Source organism: Lipophrys pholis (assembly GCF_963383615.2).
Source record: "Lipophrys pholis genome assembly, chromosome: 20".
Taxonomy (NCBI): Eukaryota; Metazoa; Chordata; class Actinopteri; order Blenniiformes; family Blenniidae; genus Lipophrys; species Lipophrys pholis.
Genome location: NC_137648.1, coordinates 22,813,077 through 22,834,776, shown reverse-complemented (window position 1 = coordinate 22,834,776; position 21,700 = coordinate 22,813,077). Strand labels below are relative to the sequence as shown.

At 44.9% G+C, this 21,700-nt stretch overlaps 2 protein-coding genes across 2 annotated transcripts; one reads left to right on the top strand and one right to left on the bottom strand.

Annotated features, from left to right (window-relative positions):
• Positions 1–213: 213 nt before the first annotated feature.
• Positions 214–12,836, bottom strand: LOC308125706 (uncharacterized protein). The gene is made up of 3 exons (XM_080489649.1): positions 12,629–12,836; positions 8,753–9,049; positions 214–2,468 (listed from the first exon to the last, which is right to left on the bottom strand). Exons 1-3 carry the CDS (start codon positions 12,798–12,800, stop codon positions 574–576), a joined length of 2,364 nt encoding a protein of 787 aa, XP_080345775.1. The 5' UTR covers positions 12,801–12,836; the 3' UTR covers positions 214–573.
• A 1,521-nt stretch (positions 12,837–14,357) lies between these two features.
• On the top strand, positions 14,358–20,604 carry LOC308125806 (uncharacterized protein). Its single transcript, XM_080489806.1, has 3 exons — positions 14,358–14,580; positions 16,530–16,826; positions 18,411–20,604. The coding sequence occupies exons 1-3, from the start codon at positions 14,409–14,411 to the stop codon at positions 19,604–19,606; spliced, it is 1,665 nt and encodes a 554-aa protein (XP_080345932.1). The 5' UTR covers positions 14,358–14,408; the 3' UTR covers positions 19,607–20,604.
• Positions 20,605–21,700: the final 1,096 nt, after the last annotated feature.

Sequence of the window (21,700 nt, the reverse complement as noted above, 5' to 3'; positions counted from 1 at the left end):
ATAGTCTGTCACAAACACATATAGACAACCACACATTCACACCTCGGGGAAATTTTAGCATCACCAATTGTCCTTACATGCATGTTTGTAGACTGTGGGAGGAAGCCGGAGTACCCATGCAGACTGCAAGGGGAGAACATGAAAACTCCACACAGAAAGGCCCCGGGTCCTCACGACTCATTCCTCTATAATAAACAAACACTGAATAACAATGACACTGATCCTTTCCAACATTTTATTTACATTTCTTCAAATTTCACATACAAGATTTGTAAATCATGTTTTTTCAAAACTCACTAATAAGCAGTCGTGTTAGAAATAAAAATGAAATGTGTTTCTCTAAGATTCATGAAGCAACCAGGGAACCGTTTGTCAGCCTCTGTGAAGTTCAACACAAATAGAAAACACATTTATTTAAATCTTCTCATTTTTGTGACAAAGCAGAAACCAAACATGTTCCTGAAGCACAGTCTCATCAGAGTTTAAATCAGTAAAGTTTCCTTTCAACTGGACGATACCTTGTGATGTTGGGCTCAAGCTGGACTTCCTGAATGAAATCTCCCAGAGAGTCTTTCATGACTTCATGTCTTTGTGAACTTTCATGTGGCGCAGCAATGGACGACGATAAGCAAATCTTTTCCCACATGTTTCACAAGAATACGGCTTCTCACCTGTGTGAGTTCTCATGTGGCATAACAAATCACTCTGTCGACTGAACCTTTTCCCACATGTTTCACAAGAATACGGCTTCTCACCTGTGTGAGTTCTCATGTGGCGCAACAAATGACTTCGTCGACTGAAACTTTCCCCACATGTTTCACAAGCATACGGCTTCTCACCTGTGTGAGTTCTCATGTGGCGCAACAAATGACTCCGTCGAGTGAACCTTTCCCCACATGTTTCACAAGAATACGGCTTCTCACCTGTGTGAGTTCTCATGTGGACCAAAAAATTACTCTGTAAACCAAAACTTTTCCCACATGTTTCACAAGAATACGGCTTCTCGCCTGTGTGAGTTCTCATGTGGCGCAACAAATCACTCTGTTGACTGAAACTTTTCCCACATGTTTCACAATATGGCTTCTCACCTGTGTGGTTTCTCATGTGGCGTGACAATTCACCCTGTTGATTGAAACTTTTCCCACATGTTTCACAAGAATACGGCTTCTCACCTGTGTGAGTTCTCACATGGACCAACAAATTGCTCTGTCGACTGAAACTTTTCGCACAAGTTTCACAAGAATACAGCTTCTCACCTGTGTGAGTTCTCATGTGATCGTACAAAGTACTCTGTTGTCTGAAACTTTTCCCACATGTTTCACAAGAATACGGCTTCTCACCTGTGTGAGTTCTCATATGGACCAACAAATTGCCCTGTCGACTGAAACTTTTCGCACAAGTATCACAAGAATATGGCTTCTCAACTGTGTGAGTTCTCATGTGATCGTACAAAGTACTGTGTTGTCTGAAACTTTTCCCACATGTTTCACAACAATACGGCTTCTCACCTGTGTGAGTTCTCATGTGGCACAACAAATGACTCTGTTGACTGAAACTTTTCCCACATGTTTCACAAGAATACGGCTTCTCACCTGTGTGAGTTCTCATGTGGACCACCAAATTATCCTGTCGGTTGAAACCTTTCCGACAGATTTCACAAACTATCTTCTTCTTACCCGTGACAGTTCCTACATTCTGAGAAAATTTCAGTTTTTTAGAGACAATTTCACCAGAAGATTCTGAGTCAAGATGTTTTGTCACATCGTGGACTTCAGAGTCATGAGAGAGGAACTGCTCAGTGTCTGGTACTTCTTCTAGTTCACTCAGGGAACGTTGCTCCTCAATAGAAGGAACCCTAAAGGAACCACTTTCCACCTTCAGTATAAGCTGCTCTCCCTCCTGGCTGGTACCGAGTTCTCGTGGAGGTTCTGGTTCTTCTGGTTCCTCTTTGACCTGTGGAGGTTCTGGTTCATCTGGTTCCTCTTTGACCTGTGGAGGTTCTGGTTCATCTGGTTCCACTTTGACCTGTGGAGGTTCTGGTTCATCTGGTTCCTCTTTGACCTGTGGATGTTCTGGTTCTTCTTGTTCCTCTCTGATCTGTGGAGGTTCTGGTTCTTCTGGTTCCTCTTTGATCTGTGGAGGTTCTGGTTCTTCTGGTTCCGCTTGGATCTGTGAAGGTTCTGGTTCTTCTTGTTCCTCTCTCATCTCTGGAGGTTCTGGTTCTTCTAGTTCCTCTCTGATCTGTGGAGGTTCTGGTTGTTCTGGTTCCTCTTTGACCTGTGGAGGTTCTGGTTCTTCTGTTTTCTCTTTGACCTGTGGAGGTTCTGGTTCCTCTCTGATCTGTGGAGGTTCTGGTTCTTCTGGTTCCTCTTTGACCTGTGGAAGTTCTGGTTCTTCCTGCTCTAGACTGTAGTTTGTTTCCTGTGTAAAGAGCTGCTCCTCCCTCCAGTCACGGTGCAGTGGGAGCTCTGGAGGGACAAAAAAGTAATAAAGATAAAAGGTTAGTTACATTACTTCCACAGTTCCAACTTAAAAAAAAAAAACGTGGCCTCAAGCAGTGAATTTGAAAACTTTCATTCAAATGTCAAAGATGGCGTACAGTCATTACATTATTATTTGATGTGTATGTGGCAGCACCAGATTTCCATCTGGTGCTTCATCACCTCTCTGCCCATAAAGGACACTTCCCACAGCTACAGCAAGAGCAGGACCAGCAGCTGATGGAGTCACTCCTGCTGCAAAGGGTGAAGCAAGCTGACCTCTTTGACTTGCTGCTCTCCCGGGGGAGGGAACGGGCTGGAGGACCATTCAGCCACCATTCCATTTCCCAGAGGAGGTGCAGGCACTGAGCGCGGTCGATACCGGCTCTGCGGAGGAGGACGGCGCTCCGGAAGGGCGGCGTGTTGACAGACCATCTCCGGGGGGGCTTGGAGGGAAGGCGGTCCCTGTCCACACCGGCAGCAGTGACGGTGGGGGCTGCAGCAACCAGCCCCGGGACGGTGAGGCGCCAGGCAGAGACGAGCCAGAGGGCGGAGGCGGTGGCCCAGACCACGTGAGCGGAGATGGACCAGATGGATAGGGTGGAGGCATGGATGAGGAGAGCAAGTCCGGTGACAACAGCTTGGCCCCCTGTGACCGGCCTCCTGAGAGGTTCTGCCTCCCAATGTCCCACTCCACCCCCTGGAGGGGAGGAGTTGGTTAGGCCGGAGGCCTAAATCTGGCGGTGGGGAAATGTGAAAGAGGTGAAGCTGCGTCACAGATTCCCATCAGGCGCTTCATCACCTCTCTGCCCATAAAGGAGGAGCCACCCGGACAGAGGTGTGACAGGTGGAGGAGGCACACAAGTCTCTGTGTGAGATTTTTGTGTTTGTGTTGAACAATAAAAGAACGGTGTTTGGCAGATCTGTCTTGGTTCCTCAGTGGGAGAACCTGAGGGTGACCAGCTTCACCGCCACAGTGCAGCTTTAGCTGCTGAACATCTGGAGGATTAACGACTTTTTGGATGAACTTCTTCTCGGGGGTATTTTCACTGATCTTCTCTCATATTGGCACAACATTCTGTTCACTGTTTACCATGCTACCTGAGATGGAGTGATACTGAGACGTCCTGCTTTTAAATGTTCTCAGGAAATGTCTCTTCAGAAAATATCATTGTCCACAACTTTATCGGGCGGTCCATGTGGGGTAAAGTAATTCCATCGAATCGTCTTGTGAAAACTTTTACTGTCCATGAGGCTGAGAAAAGCTATTTTTTTACAGTGAAAGTGACATCCAGTGCATCTGGAGAGTTTTCACAGAGCTTCAATTTTTCCACATTTTGCTATTACAGCCTTATTCCTGAATGGATTAAAGTAATTTTCTCACTCAATATTCTACACACAACACCCCATAATGAAAACGTGAAGAAAATATTTGAGATTTTTGCAATTTTCTTAAAAAGGAAAAAACTGAGGCCACGTTTACACGTACCTGGGTTTTTATTAAAACTGAAATTTCCCCCTCTATGTTTACAAATAAATCTTCATTGACACCCTAATAGACACCTGGTTCAGAGCTGCTATGAGCAGCCAAACCTGGAGGGGGCAGTGTAACGAGAAGCCTGAAGCCATGACAGTCAATTAGAATCCTGGAAAAAAACACCAAGTCAGGAATTGTGACGTAAATCTCCGCCTACCCCCCTTTTAGATGTAACCAGAGTTTATCGAGATCTCCACTGTGGCTGGAATTCTATTTCATCCTTCCAGACCGCCAGAGGCGGTGCTTAAAGCACTGGATGATCATCCTAGCGCATACGCAGGTCGATAATATTCTAACAACAAAGTCACTTGTGACCTCCCGGTGGCTCACGTGAGTCTACAGAGTCACGTGACACTGGAAGCTCTGTCCCTTTTCACCTTCTCGCTCGCAGGTTTGTATGTGTGGTTTGCCGGCACGATATTGCTGATTTCCACTATTGTCGAGTTGTTTGCTGCTTGTTGCCTGTCGCCCTGCGACCTGCGGTCGGAGCTGCGAGTCATGTCGCCCTCCAAGGGCTGCACAAGCGGCGTTTCTACGGACTTCTCATCAGAGCCGAGTGGTCGGCATTCTACACCTGGTGAGTCCATTCACTGTGTTTTTTCGCCGATGCGTTACTACGGTCGGTAGATTTCAGTTGTAGCCTCCGTGCTCACTGTACTTTATTTGAAGCCGCGATTCGGCTTGTTTGAGTGATTACACGTCACGTTGGTGGTAGTTATCACATGTTTTCATTTTGCGGCGTCTTCAGTCGGAAAAGTTTCTCTCTGGCTGCGCACTTGTTTTTGTAAAAGCGACAGCGGTCTTACGTTGGATTATTACAGAGCCGGTTGCTTACTGCTAGTGGCGGTTCGCGACACAGCGTCCTGCTTCGTGATTAAAAAAAAAAAAAAGAAAAAAAAAAGCTGCGCTCGGCTCACATGATTGGGAGTCACTAGTGGTGTCTCTACTTGACCGGACGCCGTAGCGCGGTGCCAAAATAGAACGAACAGCACAGTTTTTTCTAAAGAGCGGGGGTTTAGTTGGATCAATGAAAAAAAAAAAAAAAATTATAAATGAAAAAAAATCGGCTCAATGCGCATGAATTGGAGTCACTAGTGGCGTTCTCAGCTCGACCTGACTCCCTAGAGAAGTACAATAATACTACAAACAGTACTGTTTAATACATTTGGTTACATTAAAAAAAAGAAAAAGAAAAAAAATGTTGAAGTGCCTGGCCTGCAGAGATTGTTTGGCCCCACTCCAGGCAGAGGTAGAGACCCAGCCTCCTCAGAGGAGGAGGCATAGAAAGGCGGATTCTGGTAGGTTGTCCAGTAAACTGGTGCCGGGAACGTGGGTTCGGGGACAGTATGTTGCCCTATCACCTCCATACTGCAGTTCCTACAGGAGCTTCTTCACCAAGGATGATCTCCATCCACACTAAAGGTGTATGTTTGCCTCCATTTCATGCTCTCATGCTGGCATTAATGGTGCTTCGGTTGGCCGTGACAAAAATGTGACGCTTTTTCTTAAAAGGTGCCTGTAGGCTCCACCCTCCTCGCCGACCAATGGCTCCAACGTGGGACCTGTCCATGGTTCTGGAGGCCCTTTGGGTTTCTCCATTTGAGCCATTGGACCAGGTGGACCTGAAGTGGCTCTCCCTTAAGACGGCATTGCTTTTGGCAATGGCCTCGGGTAGACGTGTTAGTGAACTGCAAGTCCTATCTGTCCATGAGTCCTGCCTTAGGCGGGCAGCTGATGACTCTGGAGTGACCTTGTGAACTGATACATCTTTTGTCCCCAAGGTGTTTTCCGCTACACCCAATACTCAAGCGCTCCAGTTGGCTCGGTTTGGTACGCAGTCCTCTGCTGATCCTCTGTGCCCTGTCCGTGCACTAGACGTGTACACATCGACCACAGCGGGTGTGCGACAGTCCAATCACCTGTTTGTGTGCTATGCCGGGCCGCGGCGGGGTCTGGCTCTCACTACACGGCGCCTTTCCCACTGGGTTGTGGAAGTTATTAAGCACGCCTAGAGCTCACAGGGACGTACACTGCCTGCTGGTGTACGCTGTCATTTGACAAGGAGATTGTCAACATCCTGGGGTCCCACTGGACAAAATCTGTGAAGCAGTCTCATGGATGTCGCAGACAACATTTGCAAGGTTCTACAGAGCGAATATGGCGGTGCACCACCCACTGGAGGCGGTTCTGAGACAGCACCCTTCTGGGTCATGAGGTGGGTGTTTTCCTGAGTTGGTGATTCCTCTGAACCTTGTTGTTATACGTCATCCAGTGCTTAAAGCACCGCCTCTGGCGGTCTGGAGTGATGAAATAGAACAAACGTTACGTATGTAACTACGGTTCTATGAATCCCGGATGACCACCAGAGCGTTCAGTCCCTCGGAATCCTCGTGTGCTCGCGAGAAGTATAAGGGACTGAGCTTCCGGTGTACCGTGATTATATAGACTCACTGTGACTTTGCAGTGACTTTACTGTTATAATATTCTCGACCTGCGTATGCGCAAAGATGATTATCCAGTGCTTAAGGCACCGCCTCTGGCGGTAATCCAGGATTCATAGAATCATAGTTATACGTAACTTTCGTTTTCATGAATCATCGTGGTGAGTCGTAGCTTCGTTTATGTGGAAAAGCACGGCCAAAACTCAGAGAAATATCACAGTTTTTTCAAATACCCAGGTACGTGTAAACGTGGCCTAAGAAATCACATGTACACAGCCTTTACCATGAAGCTCAAAATTGAGCTCAGGCTCTTCCTGTTTCCACTGATCATCCTTGATGTTTCTGCAGCTTCACTGGAGTCCAGCTGTGGTAAATTCAGTTGATTGGACATGGTTCAGGTCCCCTAGTGGACAGTGCATGTCGGAGCACAAACCAAGCATGAAGTTAAAGGAATTGTCAGTAGACCTTCGAAACAGGATTGTCTCGAGGCACAAATCTGGGGAAGGTTACAGAAAAAAGTTCTGCTGCTTTGAAGGTCCAAGTGAGTCCAGTGGCCTCCATGATTGGTAGGTGGAAGAAGTTGGGAACCAGCAGGACCCTTCTTAGAGCGATAGGGTGAGAAGGGCCTCAGTCAGGGACCAAGAACCCCATGGTCACTCTGTCAGAGCTCCAGAGTTCCTCTGTGGAGAGAGGAGAACCTTCCAGAAGGACAACCATGTCTGCAGCAATCCACCAATCAGGCCAGGATGGTGGGGTGAAGGACTCTCAGACCATGAGAAACTAAATTCTCTGGTCTGATGAGACAAAGACTGAACTCTGGTCTGAAGGTCAGGCGTCACGTTTGGAGGAAACCAGGCACACTCATCACCAGGCCAATACTATCCCTACAGTGAAGCATGGTGGTGGCAGCATCATGCTGTGAGGATGTTTTCCAGCGGCAGGAAGTGAGTGACGAATCAGGATGGAGGGAAAGATGAATGCAGCAATGTACATACATCCTGGATGAAAACCTGTGTGTGTGTGTGTGTGTGTGTGTGTGTGTGTGTGTGTGTGTGTGTGTGTGTGTGTGTGTGTGTCCCCACTCATAACTCCACATTTAGTGCTGAATGGTTTAAGATCTGAAAACATCTGTAGGTGTGGTTATGTTTCCTTTTCTGTGCTTTTTTTTTTTTTTCAAAACAAAAAAAGAAGTAAACAGCCTCTGTTCCACGGAGCACAGTGCGCAGAAACAAGACGTCTGTGCCACTAAAAGTCCACATGAAGCAGCACGTGATGCTACAATACCGCCACTTTGTCCTAACGAGGTCGGGAAGACAGAAATATGACTTTTAAGGGACGTTTTGGAGAAGCAGAGGCTTCAAAACTGCAGATACAGGCGGAAGTAGTGGAAACAAATGGAAGCAGTCAGATTTTTCAGATTTTTTTCCAAAGAGTTGGAGCTGACAAATCAGATCAGAGGGATAAAGAGGAGAAGGAACGGACAGCATTCGATGGATCAATCTGGAGTAATACTGGATAATATTCAGACGAGGTGTTAATTACCACAAACAGTATCATATTCTTCAAAACTTTTCAGGCTCACAAATATGTTGTGGCTTTATTCTCAGTTAGTTGCTGAAAAGAAGTGAAGCAGAGGAGACAGAAGACTAGAAAGACTAGAGAACGGATGCAGCTGAGAGAGAAATGAGAAGAAATAAACAAGAGCTGATGTTCTGACATTTTGTGTCCATCCATAGATGTCTCGCTAAACAAGACGAATTTTCACATTTATTCGGACAGAAATCTCATTTTATAGAACATCGTCAGAATATCGTTATCAGGAAACTATAAAAAATGATCGAGATATTTTTTGCCCATATGGCACACCCCGAGTCAAATGTGTGAGTAATACAGAGATTGACTGAACATGTCACCAGATATGCTGTGAAAGACATTTAGAGTATAACATATATTTTAGACAATGAATGTACTTTGTTAAAGTTCTGCTACTATTTACAGTTGAGAAGGAATATTTCTTTGAGGAAAACAGGAGATACCGTGTTCTTTAAAGTGTAACGCTGAGCTGTTGCTGTGATTTCATTTCCACACCAGAGGGGGCGCTGTGTGGTTGAGTTGAAGTAGAGAGTGGAGAAGAAGACTGGGTGTTACCAGTCTGGTGAATAAAGGTGAGTAAAGATACTAAAACCATCAGAGACACAAATCCTGCTTCTGTCTGCGGTGGATAAACCAAACAGTCATAACGATGGAGATCCTCCACCCGTCACATTCATGTGTTCATTCACACTTTTCCATACCTGTTCTGTGCAACTTGATTTGAGGGTTCAGGATCATGTCCAGCAGTCTGCGCTGATGATCCCTCTTCTCCTGGTACTGGAGGATAGTTTGTTGAAACAGGGTGAATATTTCCACAGCAGCAGCAGTCAGTCGCTGGGTGGTCCAGTCTCTCACAGAGTCGTGGGAATTGTCACGTTCACCATCAGTAACAGTCTCCTCAACACCACCCTCCTCCTCTTTAATGTGTGGAGCTTCATGTTCCTCCTGCTCCACTCTGGACCTCGTCTTCTGGTGACCAATGTGTTGCTGTGGACTCTCTGGAGGGAAACAAGACACTGCAGTGTTAATTCCGTCGACTAAGACTATGACGAAAAATATTAGTCACCGAACCCTTTTCAAGGGTGAAGACTTAATAAACACTCAATAAAAAGGAAGACATGAAAACAAAGACTCAGACGAAATATAACTGACAATTTAGTCAACGAATCAAAACGAGACGAACATGTTAAGGCGGATGGACAAGAGATCCAATCAGAGCTGCGCTCACTGCGGGACAAGTTGTGAAGACAGCCAATCAGAGCGACTCCTACAGGGCAGGTTGATCTATGTGAAAGCAGAAGAGACTTTCTTTTTAAGTGACATTCCGCAGGACGTTTCCACATCAGTTAAATTGTTTACGTTATAGTTAGTTGTGTAAAGTTGTTCCACAGCTTCACTTGATTCCAGTTTTCTTTCAGTTTCACTTTCCGTTCGTTCGGTGAGCAGCACAAAACGTGAGTTACCGTGCGGCGGGTCTGAGAGCAGCAGGTCACAAACTACAGAAATGACTTCTGGTCACACTTTACATCCGACAACTAGGAGAAGAAGAGCGTCTGCAAACTGTGTGGAGCAGAAAGCTAGAAAACCTCCACCAACCTGAGGTTACACCGACAGACTCATCCAGACACACATGTGAAGGTGAACACACACACTGAGGTTATTTCATCTGATAAACTGGTGTTTCTGCTGAAGTAATAGGAGTTCAAATATTCAATGTGCTCGTGTTTTATTGTAGTGTGTGTGTGTGTGTGTGTGTGTGTGTGTGTGTGTGTGTGTGTGTGTGTGTGTGTGTGTGTGTGTGTGTGTGTGTGTGTGTGTGTGTGTGTGTGTGTGTGTGTGTGTGTGTGTGTGTGTGTGTGTGTGTTTCCAGAGGATCAGCATGCTTGTTTTCACATCTTCTGTGAAAATGCCTTGCTCGTGTTTTTGACATTAAGAATAAAATAAAGTTCCTGTTTTCTAATACAACAGTTAAATCTGTGTCTGTACTGCATATTGAAACTTGAAAAGCTTCTATAACAGACTGATGGATGCTTCCAGTGACTGGATATTCTGGAGAAACACTTCGTCGACTGAGACCACTGTGGATTTATAAAACTCTTATTTAGTCGACTAAACTAGACTCAGGCTAAAAAGGTTTCAGATGACTAAACTAAGACTAAAACTAAATGGAGTGTTATTCAAAAGACGAAGACTAAATCAGAATTTGTTGTAAAACATTAACACTGAGTCACTGATGTGATGTTGCAGTTTGAACGAATCGTTCAAAACCCGCGAGTCACTTTAATGAACGGTGACTCACGAGTCATCACGTTCATTAACTGGTTCACTGAGTCATTCCTGCTCCAGCCGTCCAGCTGCAGAGAGGAAAACACAAACGTCACTGTCGTGCTGCTGCTACTCCAACTGTACCTTATAAATACATCATATTACTCACTTTAGTCGCACTGTGGGAAAAGCAGCTGTGTTGCTACTGCTAATAGCTGATACCGCTAATAGCTGCTCCCGCTAATCGCCGCTACTGCTAATCGCTGCTCCGGCTAATAGCTGCTCCCGCTAAAAGCTGCTACTGCTGATAGCTGCTACCGCTAATAGCTGCTACCACTAATAGCTGCTACCGCTGATAGCTGCTACTGCTGATAGCTGCTACCGCTAATAGCTGCTACCGCTAATAGCTGCTACCGCTGATAGCTGCTACCGCTGATAGCTGCTACCGCTAATAGCTGCTACCGCTCATAGCTGCTACTGGCTCCTTAAGCTCATATATAATTAAATCTACAGTAGAAGCTGTGAGGAGCCGGTAAGAGCTCCACCCTGTACTGGACACGTCACTGAGCACAGACACATATTTACCTGTTAACACACCTCAATGAGGACAACCTGCCTGACCAGGACAACCGACTGGTTTTCCTGGTGAATTTCAAGCTGAGCCCCACTAAAACGACCAAAATACTCGGGTACTGGTCCACTCAGGATGAAACTGGACTGTATGTGGTCCCTGAAGTGAATCAAATCTTATTTAATAATTATCTTGTATACATCTTATATACATGTATATATGTATTTATATTGTTTACATCTTGTATTGGTTCAGTTATGTGCTTTGAAATAACCAGAAAAATATTTAGTGTTTGGTTCGTTCAATGTCAACTGGTCCTAAAATTTGTCCTCATGACCCGTCCCTCCGAATAGAGGACACCCGTCCCCACATCAGAGGTGTTACTGTATATACATACATAAATTCAGCACATGTGCTCCAGTCAGCTTGAAACTCAAAAGAGTCTATGGCATCATTTCAATGCCAATAACAAGCACATAAAAACTGTAATTACACAGTTCAGACCAGTCGCCCGCTGTGACCTCTGTGACCTCGGTGACCTCTGTGACCTCTGTGACCTCGTGACCTCGGTGACGTTGAGTTTTGGCACTTTGGGGGCGGACATTGCATAGACGGCGCTGTATGGAACTACGACGTCTGGTCAACGACTAATTTTCCGGAAAGGAGGTTCAACAAACTCTGAGTCTCTTCCTGAACTCTGAGTTGATTTACTCTGAGATGGAAATTCTGAGTTTCAGTTCCAGAACAGCCGATCTGAATTAGTTCAATCAACTCTCAGGATCGTGAGTAACGCTCGTGCACAACCAGAACAAAAAGCCTTCATCAATGGAGGCCTGATACCTCCAGTTACTATGGCAACGGACCAAAAAACCAGTGACCTTGCTATAAAGGTTTCGGCGCTGCAGAAGCGGAGGAAAGAGACGACTGGGAGAAAGTCAACACAAACGTTGGAACCCATTTCTCCATTGACTGAACATTTAACTTCTGATCGCAGCAGACAGGTGGAAATTATAAAGAGGCGTCAAATCTGAATTTCATTGAGATGCAATCCAACAGGAGGAAGGAGAATTGGAAGCAACAAACACATACATGTACAAACATATATCCTATAATTGCACCTCACTGTGATTATAACAAAATGTTATTACATGTTGAATGATTATTACATAATGTGGCGCTCAAACTGAGTCCTCAGTAGTCCTGCTGAGGAGATTCACACAATGTTTACACACATTTAGTCGAGTGGATTCATTTAAAACGTGACCATGTGTAAATCAACACTCAATAAAATACTGAAATTACCACACACACACACACACACACACACACACACACACACACACACACACACACACACACACACACACACACACACACACACACACACACAGAGTTGCTTTACCAATATTACAAAGAAAACTACCTTTTCATCAACAAAAACATAATGCTGTGCATAAAACGCTCTGATGTGAGGCACAGGTCGAGGAAAGGAAGGAGGAAAGGTTCCTTTAGAACCTCCTTTAGCTTAGAACCACTGATGCTTCCTTTAGCAAAGGAGACCAGATCATGCTGCCCCACAATTCCTTGCGGCGACAACATTTAAAGGGTTAACATGCACCGAGTTTTCACAACACCGGCTTTCGGGAATATTTCCCGGGACAAACATTAGTCCGATTATCCTGAAGTGTGGCTTTAGTGGGAAGTTTCCAGTTTGACCTGGTTCCTTCACACGTTTCCTCACCTGTTCTGTGCAACTTGATTCGAGGTTTCCAGATGTTTTGCAGCAGTTTTCGTTGCCGGTCAATCTCCTCCTCGTGCAGGACGATAGTTTGTTCAAACACGGTGAATATTTCTCCAGCAGCAGCAGTTAGTCGCTCGTTGATAAAGTCTCTCAAAACCTGAACTGAACTCATTGTTGCTGCACGAGATGAAGCTTTTCCTCTCAGACTCCAGACGGCGCGTGTTGATGACGTGTCGTTATCTTGTGCTGCATTCACAGGTAGTCGGACATTAGGCTTTCACACTCTTTAATGCCACATTTTCTCCCGCTGCTCACACTTTTAATATAAAAGCTTAAAGTGAGTATATGTGTGACATAAATTTACCATAAATTAAGCCATAACTTTTCTTTTCATTTGTTGCTGCCAACAGCAGCAGGGGTGCAAAGCTTTCTTTTATTTTTCTAACAAGGAGCTTCAGGGAAACTTTCACAACAAGTGTTTGATCCATGAATGGACCAATAAATGTCGTGCTTCAATTCCAGTCCTGAACTCCATCACAGACGAGCAGGACAAGCTGGAGTCATTTAAGTACCAATAAAACCCTCACTTCACCCAAACCCACCTGGTTTTTGTTACTGCCTACATAAACATCCTTCCCTTAGCAGAGCCGGGTCGTAACATCGTGTCTTCAGGACAGATCAACCCTCGTGGAGCTAAACAGACTTGGAACAAGTCAAGAACAATTACAAAACATTCTTCAAAGCTCAGTGACAAGGTTTTATTTTATTATGTCAAAAAGATTACATCTCTCTCTAAAAACTTTCTCTCATCAGCTCCTCTCCTCACAATCTGAGCACCAATCAGTTCACTTATCCAGAACAAATCCTGCTCCGCAGCAGGTTAGAGGTTCAGAGTAAGTTACCATGGTGATTTTTCCTGGTTAGAAGTCAAGCAGCATCACAGTACAGAAAACCAGGGTTAATCCCGAAGTCACCTCCAGAAGACAAAGTCACAATTCATCCTGGACCGCTCCGGACTCCACACTGCGCCCCCTGCAGGGGGAGTAGAGTGAGAAACAACAACAAAATAGAAAAGACAAACAAAAAAAAAAGATAAAAAATGAAAAAAAGAAAAATGGGAAATGAAACTTAAAGAAAAGAATAATGAAAACTAAAAAAAAGAGAGAGAGAAAGAACAAGAGAAAGTACAAAAGAGTTGTAAAGTACGAAAGTTGTGCAAAAAGTAGTGAAACATTGAACAGTTGGACATTTGCGTTCAAAGGTTTAGAGAAGGTCATGGGCGGATCCACCGGGGTGGCATAGGGGGTAAATGTCACCCTAAAGGAACGTTTTACCCCCCTGATGCCCCCCTGCTGCAGCAACAAATTAAAAGCAACGTTATGGTTTATTGAATCTATGTCTCAAATTTACTCAGTTTAAATTTTTACATTGAAAGGGTTCACGGCGGGAGAAAATGTCACAATGAGTGTGAAAGTCTAATGTCCGACTGTCTGTGAATGCAGCATGAGATAACGCGTCATCAACACGCGCCTGTTGAATGCACCCTGACGTTGAGGGCCTTCCGCCATTCGTACCAAGAAGAAGACACGAACTTGTTGTGCAACTTTCTAAGAGAGAAGCATTAAATAGGTAGAATATAAAGATGGTATGTGACGCTACACACTCGTGTACAGTAGGTGGCGGTATGCACCTAACGCTGTTTGCAACCCACCGATAAATGAAAGAAGAAGAAGAGCCTGTTGTGTCTCAGAGAGGAAAAGCTTCATCTCGTGCAGCTACAATGAGTTCAGTTCAGGTGTTGAGAGACTTTATCAACGAGCGACTAACTGCTGCTGCTGGAGAAATATTCACCGTGTTTGAACAAACTATCGTCCTGCACGAGGAGGAGATTGACCGGCAACGAAAACTGCTGCAAAACATCTGGAAACCTCGAATCAAGTTGCACAGAACAGGTGAGGAAACGTGTGAATGACCACTGGTCCAGCCAGTCGTCTCTTGTTTCTGTTTGGTGAAGTGAGGCGCTCCGAGATTATTATGATCGCTCGTATTGGGAACTTCACGGTGACGTCTTGGAGCAGAGTCAAGCCTTCGGTTTTCAAAATAAAAGGCATTTTGAAACGATCTCATTTCCAATGAAAAACACTATTTTTGTTCAATACCTACCAGGTCATGTGACCTACTGACTCCAAACCTTTATTGATCCCATCAGTCCATAAGCTGATGAAGGTACAGCTCTTTCTGTGAACTTTTAATGGTCGTTTTTAATAATATTCACATGTTTTTACAAGATAAAAGACTATTTAAGCTGAATAACTCCCAGGTAACAGATTCCAAATCTGTGTTGGATCACATGTCTCCCAAGTATCTACACAGGCTGGTTAAGACACACGACTTTCTAATCAGTCCATATTCAAAAACAATGTGGGAACCAGATCCTTTATAAAATTTTGAAAACTAAAAGCTTGACTCTGCTCTAAGACGTTACCGTGAAGTTCACAATAAGGGCGACAATAATGATCTGGGAGCGGCTCACTTCACCAAACAGAAACGAGAGACGGCCGGCTGGACCACAGGGAATGAAGACATGAATGTGACTGGTGGAGGATCGTTCCAGCTCTTTTGAAGCTCGCAGACAGAAATGAGGCTGCGGCTGCAGTTCTGGTTTAAAGTGAAATAACAGGAGTGAATTTAAAGCGGAAACCTTCAGCATTAAACAGCATCTGGATCACAAACAGAGGAAACACTGTTTGTGCTGTTTGCAGGTGGAAGAAGTGATTTATTGACACTCAGTCTGAGCGACACGACGAGGCTGAAGTTCACTTCTGATTCTACAGTTGAGGGAAAAATAACTTGACTGTGTATTAACTATCAGTTTTCTGTACTTTGTTTTGCAGTAAAAACATTTCAGACATTTTAAGCAGTGGTGTAGTGGTCCCTGGAGAAACATTCTAGAAAAACACAGTTTTAGAAACGGTGACATGTTAGATTCTATTTACTTTACCCAATATTCAGTCAGTAGTATTTGCTCTCTATTATGAAACGATCATGACTTGATCAGGAGCCGTTTGCAGGTATTACCGCTCACACAAGCAGCTTGCAGGAATGTAGAATGTATTCAACATGAGGCACACATGGTGTTTCACTTCTTTTTGGATCATTTGTTGAAACTAAATACTTCAAATCTGAAGTTGACAATGAATCCTGGTTCATATTTCACCTCCAATAAATCAGGCAAATCCTTCTCTTCCACACAAAGTACACATAAAAACCAATCCGATGAACTGAAAAGTACAGTTGTAAAACTTCAATCCCTGATTATTTTGTCAATGGCTCCATAGGATTTTAGCAGACTTCATGAGATAATATCACAACACTTAATGAATAATGATTGCTTTGTTTTGAACACGTTCATTTAAACCAACAGACTTTGTGTCATTGGGGGATTTAGAAGTGGATGTATATCACTCCACTCCAGCTGGACAAGAAGTGGTGCAATAACTATAATAATCTATAAGAACGTATTTACTATGTAAAATACATCCACCCCCCATTTTTGTACATGTCCATACTTATAGGCACCGTGTCCGTTCCTTACGGTGAGACTTTATAATAGAGACGTTACAGTAAATCTTTCAGAATAATGATGCGTTCAAGTGTTGCTAGAAAAAAACAAGTCTGAACCAGGTCACACTGGAAACTTCCCACTAATGTTTCTGAGCTCAGAGAAGCTCATGTTGCATCCAGACAGTTTTCTCATTTATTCTTTAAAGCCCACTGCTACTGTCAGACTTTTACTTTGTAAATCTTTGTATTTTAAATATAGCCTGTCCTGTCTCATCCGTCCTTCACTGTAAAATATTCACATCATCACATCAGTGACCCTTGTCTTGTTTCCCTCCAGAGAGTCCACAGCAACACATTGGTCACCAGAAGACGAGCTCCAGTGTGGAGCAGGAGGAACATGAAGCTCCACACATTAAAGAGGAGGAGGGTGGTGTTGAGGAGACTGTTACTGATGGTGAACGTGACAATTCCCACGACTCTGTGAGAGACTGGACCACCCAGCGACTGACTGCTGCTGCTGTGGAAATATTCACCCTGTTTCAACAAACTATCCTCCAGTACCAGGAGAAGAGGGATCATCAGCGCAGACTGCTGGACATGATCCTGAACCCTCAAATCAAGTTGCACAGAACAGGTATGGAAAAGTGTGAATGAACACATGAATGTGACGGGTGGAGGATCTCCATCGTTATGACTGTTTGGTTTATCCACCGCAGACAGAAGCAGGATTTGTGTCTCTGATGGTTTTAGTATCTTTACTCACCTTTATTCTCCAGACTGGTAACACCCAGTCTTCTTCTCCACTCTCTACTCTACCCCCTCTGGTGTGGAAGTGTAATCACAGCAACAGCTCGGCGTTACACTTTATTAAACACAATGTCTGCCTTTTTCCTCAAAGAAATATTCCTTCTCAACTGTAAATAGTAGCAGAACTTTAACAAAGTACATTCACTGTCGAAATATATATGTTATACTCTAAATGTCTTTCTCAACGTATTTGTAGTGATTTGAAACTCGGACTGTTTTGTAGTTTATTTTATGTAATCTTAATTCATTCCAGACATGTCAACACAAAGATACAAAAATAGAAATACATTCTGTGTGTGTGTGTGTGTGTGTGTGTGTGTGTGTGTGTGTGTGTGTGTGTGTGTGTGTGTGTGTGTGTGTGTGTGTGTGTGTGTGTGTGTGTGTGTGTGTGTGTGTGTGTGTGTGTGTGTGTGTGTGTGTGTGTGTGTGGAGTGATGAGGGTGAGTGGGTGTAATGACCTTGAACGTCCACCAGAGGGAGGCAGACGTTGGGTTCGGTGTGGTGGCTGGGACGACCACTAGGGGGTGCTTGTGGCAGTGCGCAGAGGGAGAGCGCAATGACTTGATGCGTCCACCAGGTGGACGTCAAGAGTGATTGCGATGACCCACGCGACAACTCAAGGTGTTTGACTCGTTCTTTCTGGGCGGCGCGGCGGTTGCCTCGCGACCAGATAAACAAGACGCCCGTCGCGCGCGCGCATGCACGAGGAGTTCTCAGAACGGCACGTGCTCACCAAGGCAGAACTTCTCCTGTAAAGACCGGACGGCGTTGTCGGCTTGGTTCTGAGCGCCGCACTTCTAACTGGATGTCAGAACATGGAGCCAGAACTCTGGTGATCGTACGGATGTGTTTTACTGGCACCAAATAGCAGTTTGGCTGCTAAACTGTGACTGTGTGTGAGCGAGCGTCAATCTCGATCAGATACAGGGCCGAGCGCTGATTGCAGTGCTGCAGCTTCCAGTGGAGTGCCTGGTCGCCCCCTGGTGGGGGTCATATGACCATTGGCAAATTTTTCCAGTGGTGACCACATGTTTCTTTGTTCTCAAAGTAACGTGGTCAACCACCACCTCAACTGTTCTGTCCATTCGGTGAACTGTGAAGAACTCTGCTGGTTGAATGGCGTGGTCTGGGATCGTGGGGGTCCGCCATGTCTCTGTGAGACAGATGATGTTGCAGTCTCTTGTGTCCCTTCGGTACCTTATCCTGGCTCTGAGCTCGTCCAGCTTGTAGTCCAGAGACTGGACGTTAGCCAGCAGGATGCTTGGCAGTGCTGGTTGTTTCTGTAGCCTTAGCCTGTTCCTGATGGCTGCTCATTTCCCCCGGGGCCTGTTACGCTGCCGGGGTCTTTAGTTGTTGTTATTGTGGAAGTAATGTAACTAAACTTTTATCTTTACCTTTTTTGTCCCTCCAGAGCTCCCACTGCACCGTGACTGTAAGGAGGAGCAGCTCTTTACACAGGAAACAAACTACGGTCTAGAGCAGGAAGAACCACAACCTCCACAGGTCAAAGTGGAACCAGATGAACCAGAACCTCCACAGGTCAAAGAGGAACCAGAAGAACCAGAACCTCCACAGGTCAAAGAGGAACCAGAAGAACCAGACCCTCCACAAGAACCCGGTACCAGCCAGGAGGGAGAGCAGCTTATACTGAAGGTGGAAAGTGGTTCCTTTAGAGTTCCTTCTATTGAGGAGCAACGTTCCCTGAGTGAACCAGAAGAAGTTCCAGACACTGAGCAGTTCCTCTCTCACGACTCTGAAGTCCACGATGTGACAAAACATCTAGACTCAGAATCAACTCTAAATGCAGAGCAGAAACAAATCAGCATATTTCAGCAGAACTTAGGAACCGTCACTGGCAAGAAGAGAGTTTGTGAAACATGTGGGAAACATTTCAGTCAACAGGGTAATTTGTTGCGCCACATGAGAACTCACACAGGTGAGAAGCCGTATTCTTGTGAAACATGTGGGAAGAGTTTCAGTCAACAAAGTACTTTGTTGCACCACATGAGAATTCACACAGGTGAGAAGCCGTATTCTTGTGAAACATGTGGGAAAAGTTTCAGCGTACAGAGTCATCTGTTGCGCCACATGAGAACTCACACAGGTGAAAAGCCATATTCTTGTGAAACATGTGGGAAAAGTTTCAGTCAACAGAGTCATCTGTTGCGCCACATGAGAAATCACACAGGTGAGAAGCCGTATTCTTGTGAGACATGTGGGAAAAGTTTCATTCAACACAGAGATTTGTTGTGCCACTTGAGAACTCACACAGTTGCAAAGCCGTATTCTTGTGAAACATGTGGGAGAAGTTTCAGTGTACAGAGTAATTTGTTGGTCCACATGAGAATTCACACAGGTGAGAAGCCGTATTCTTGTGAAACATGTGGTAAGAGTTTCAGTCAACAGGGTAATATGTTGTGCCACATGAGAATTCACACAGGTGAGAAGCCGTATTCTTGTGAAATATGTGGGAAAAGTTTCAGAGTACAGAGTCTTTTGTTGGTCCACACCAGAACTCACACAGGTGAGAAGCCGTATTCTTGTGAAACTTGTGGGAAAAGATTTACTAATCGTCGTTCATTGTTGCACCACATGAAAGTTCACTAAAGCCGCGGTTTTAGTGCACACTGCATAAAAGAACGCGACCACGGGCTGCGATTTTCCATCACCCCTCCGTTGAGGTGTCTTGCACTGAGGAACGGGTCTGTGAGGAGGACAGGCAATGCGGCCATCTGCTGATTGGCAGTGACGATCGTCACTCTCAACTTGTCCGCGATATTGAAGTATTTCGTCGCCATAAACCCTCCGTTGTTTGTTTACATGCGGCGCTTTGCGCTCACTGGCTGTTTTGTTAACTGGGTTTATTGAACCGTGGGAACACAACACGGCACCACGGTCTTTCAACGAGGTTCAGACGTTCCTCTCAGTAACAGGAGGAGAATCAGCAGGAGCTGGACGCTGCTGTTCACAATCAGAAAGTTTATGCTGTGTCGCAGAACCTTTAGCCTTTACTCACATGGCTGCGGAGTTGCAGCCGGGTAAAGCTGGCCGGCCGCTGCCGACTGATTCCGTGTTCTTTGCCTGCCGACATGTCCCCACGTCGTTCACAACCCTGCCTACATTGTAACCATACTTTCTGCAGTGGAACCACGAGACAGAATTGCGCCTGGGTGCGCTTTGCCGTCCCGTAACCTCCCGCCCCGCCCCGGCACACACTGCGGTGGAACCGCGGCTAAAGACATGAAGTCATGAAAGACTCTCTGGGAGATTTCATTCAGGAAGTCCAGCTTGAGCCCAACATCACAAGGTATCGTCCAGATGAAAGGAAACTTTACTGATTTAAACTCTGATGAGACTGTGCTTCAGGAACATGTTTGGTTTCTGCTTTGTCACAAAAATGAGAAGATTTAAATAAATGTGCTTTATTGGTGTTGAACTTCACAGAGGCTGACAAACGGTTCCCTGGTTGCTTCATGAATCTTAGAGAAACACTTTTCATTTTTATTTCTAACACGACTGCTTATTAGTGAGTTTTGAAAAAACATGATGTTACAAATCTTGTATGTGAAATTTGAAGAAATGTAAATAAAATGTTGGAAAGGATCAGTGTCATTGTTATTCAGTGTTTGTTTATTATAGAGGAATGAGTCGTGAGGACCCGGGGCCTTTCTGTGTGGAGTTTTCATGTTCTCCCCTTGCAGTCTGCATGGGTACTCCGGCTTCCTCCCACAGTCTACAAACATGCATGTAAGGTCAATTGGTGATGCTAAAATTTCCCCGAGGTGTGAATGTGTGGTTGTCTATATGTGTTTGTGACAGACTATGCCCTCGCCCACAGTAGGCTGGCATCGGCTCCAGCAACCCTGAACTGGGTGAGTGGGTGGGGGGATGGAGTCGTAATTCAACTTGTCACCCTTTTTAGGCTCCAAATAAAACAAAATACATTTTGCTTCCATGCAACACATGGATGCTGAAATACAATGACTGAACACTTGTATAGAATATAATATGTCTTGGAACTGATTCCAATCATCAAAACATGTCATCCAGTTCTAACATGAAAGTTTATTTGAAACAATGGACTAAAACATACAAGCAGGATGTTTTGATGTTCATCCAAACACCTTCATCAGTTGTAATACTGAGACAGGAGATGGTTCCAATGAATGGACATCACATCACATCACACATAACATTTCATCCATTCCTCAAATCAAAGTTATTCTGACAGTAAATGGTACAAAATCTCCATTAAGATGATTTCATCCAAACTGGTCAAACTGGTTGCAACGTGTTAAATGTGCTGTAAACAGGGAAACTAATTTATAAATAAGCTTCAGTTCTGATGGAGACTCCTCAGATTAATACACACACACACACACACACACACACACACACACACACACACACACACACGCGATCAGGAAGTTCTGCAATAAACAGTGAAACATTGAACAGTTGGACATGTGCATGCAACAGTTTAGAGAAGGTCACAATTTATGTCACAAATTTATGTCACAAATTTACTCCGGTTAAGCTTTTACATTAAAAGTATAGCAGCGGGAGAATATATGACATTAATGACCGTGAACCTGTAATGTCCGATTCCCCTGAATGCAGCACGAGATAACTTGGAGGGGGGGGGGGGGGGCGATGCGCGGGAGCAGGAGTCACGTGGAAAGGAGACCAGTGATGCCGCTT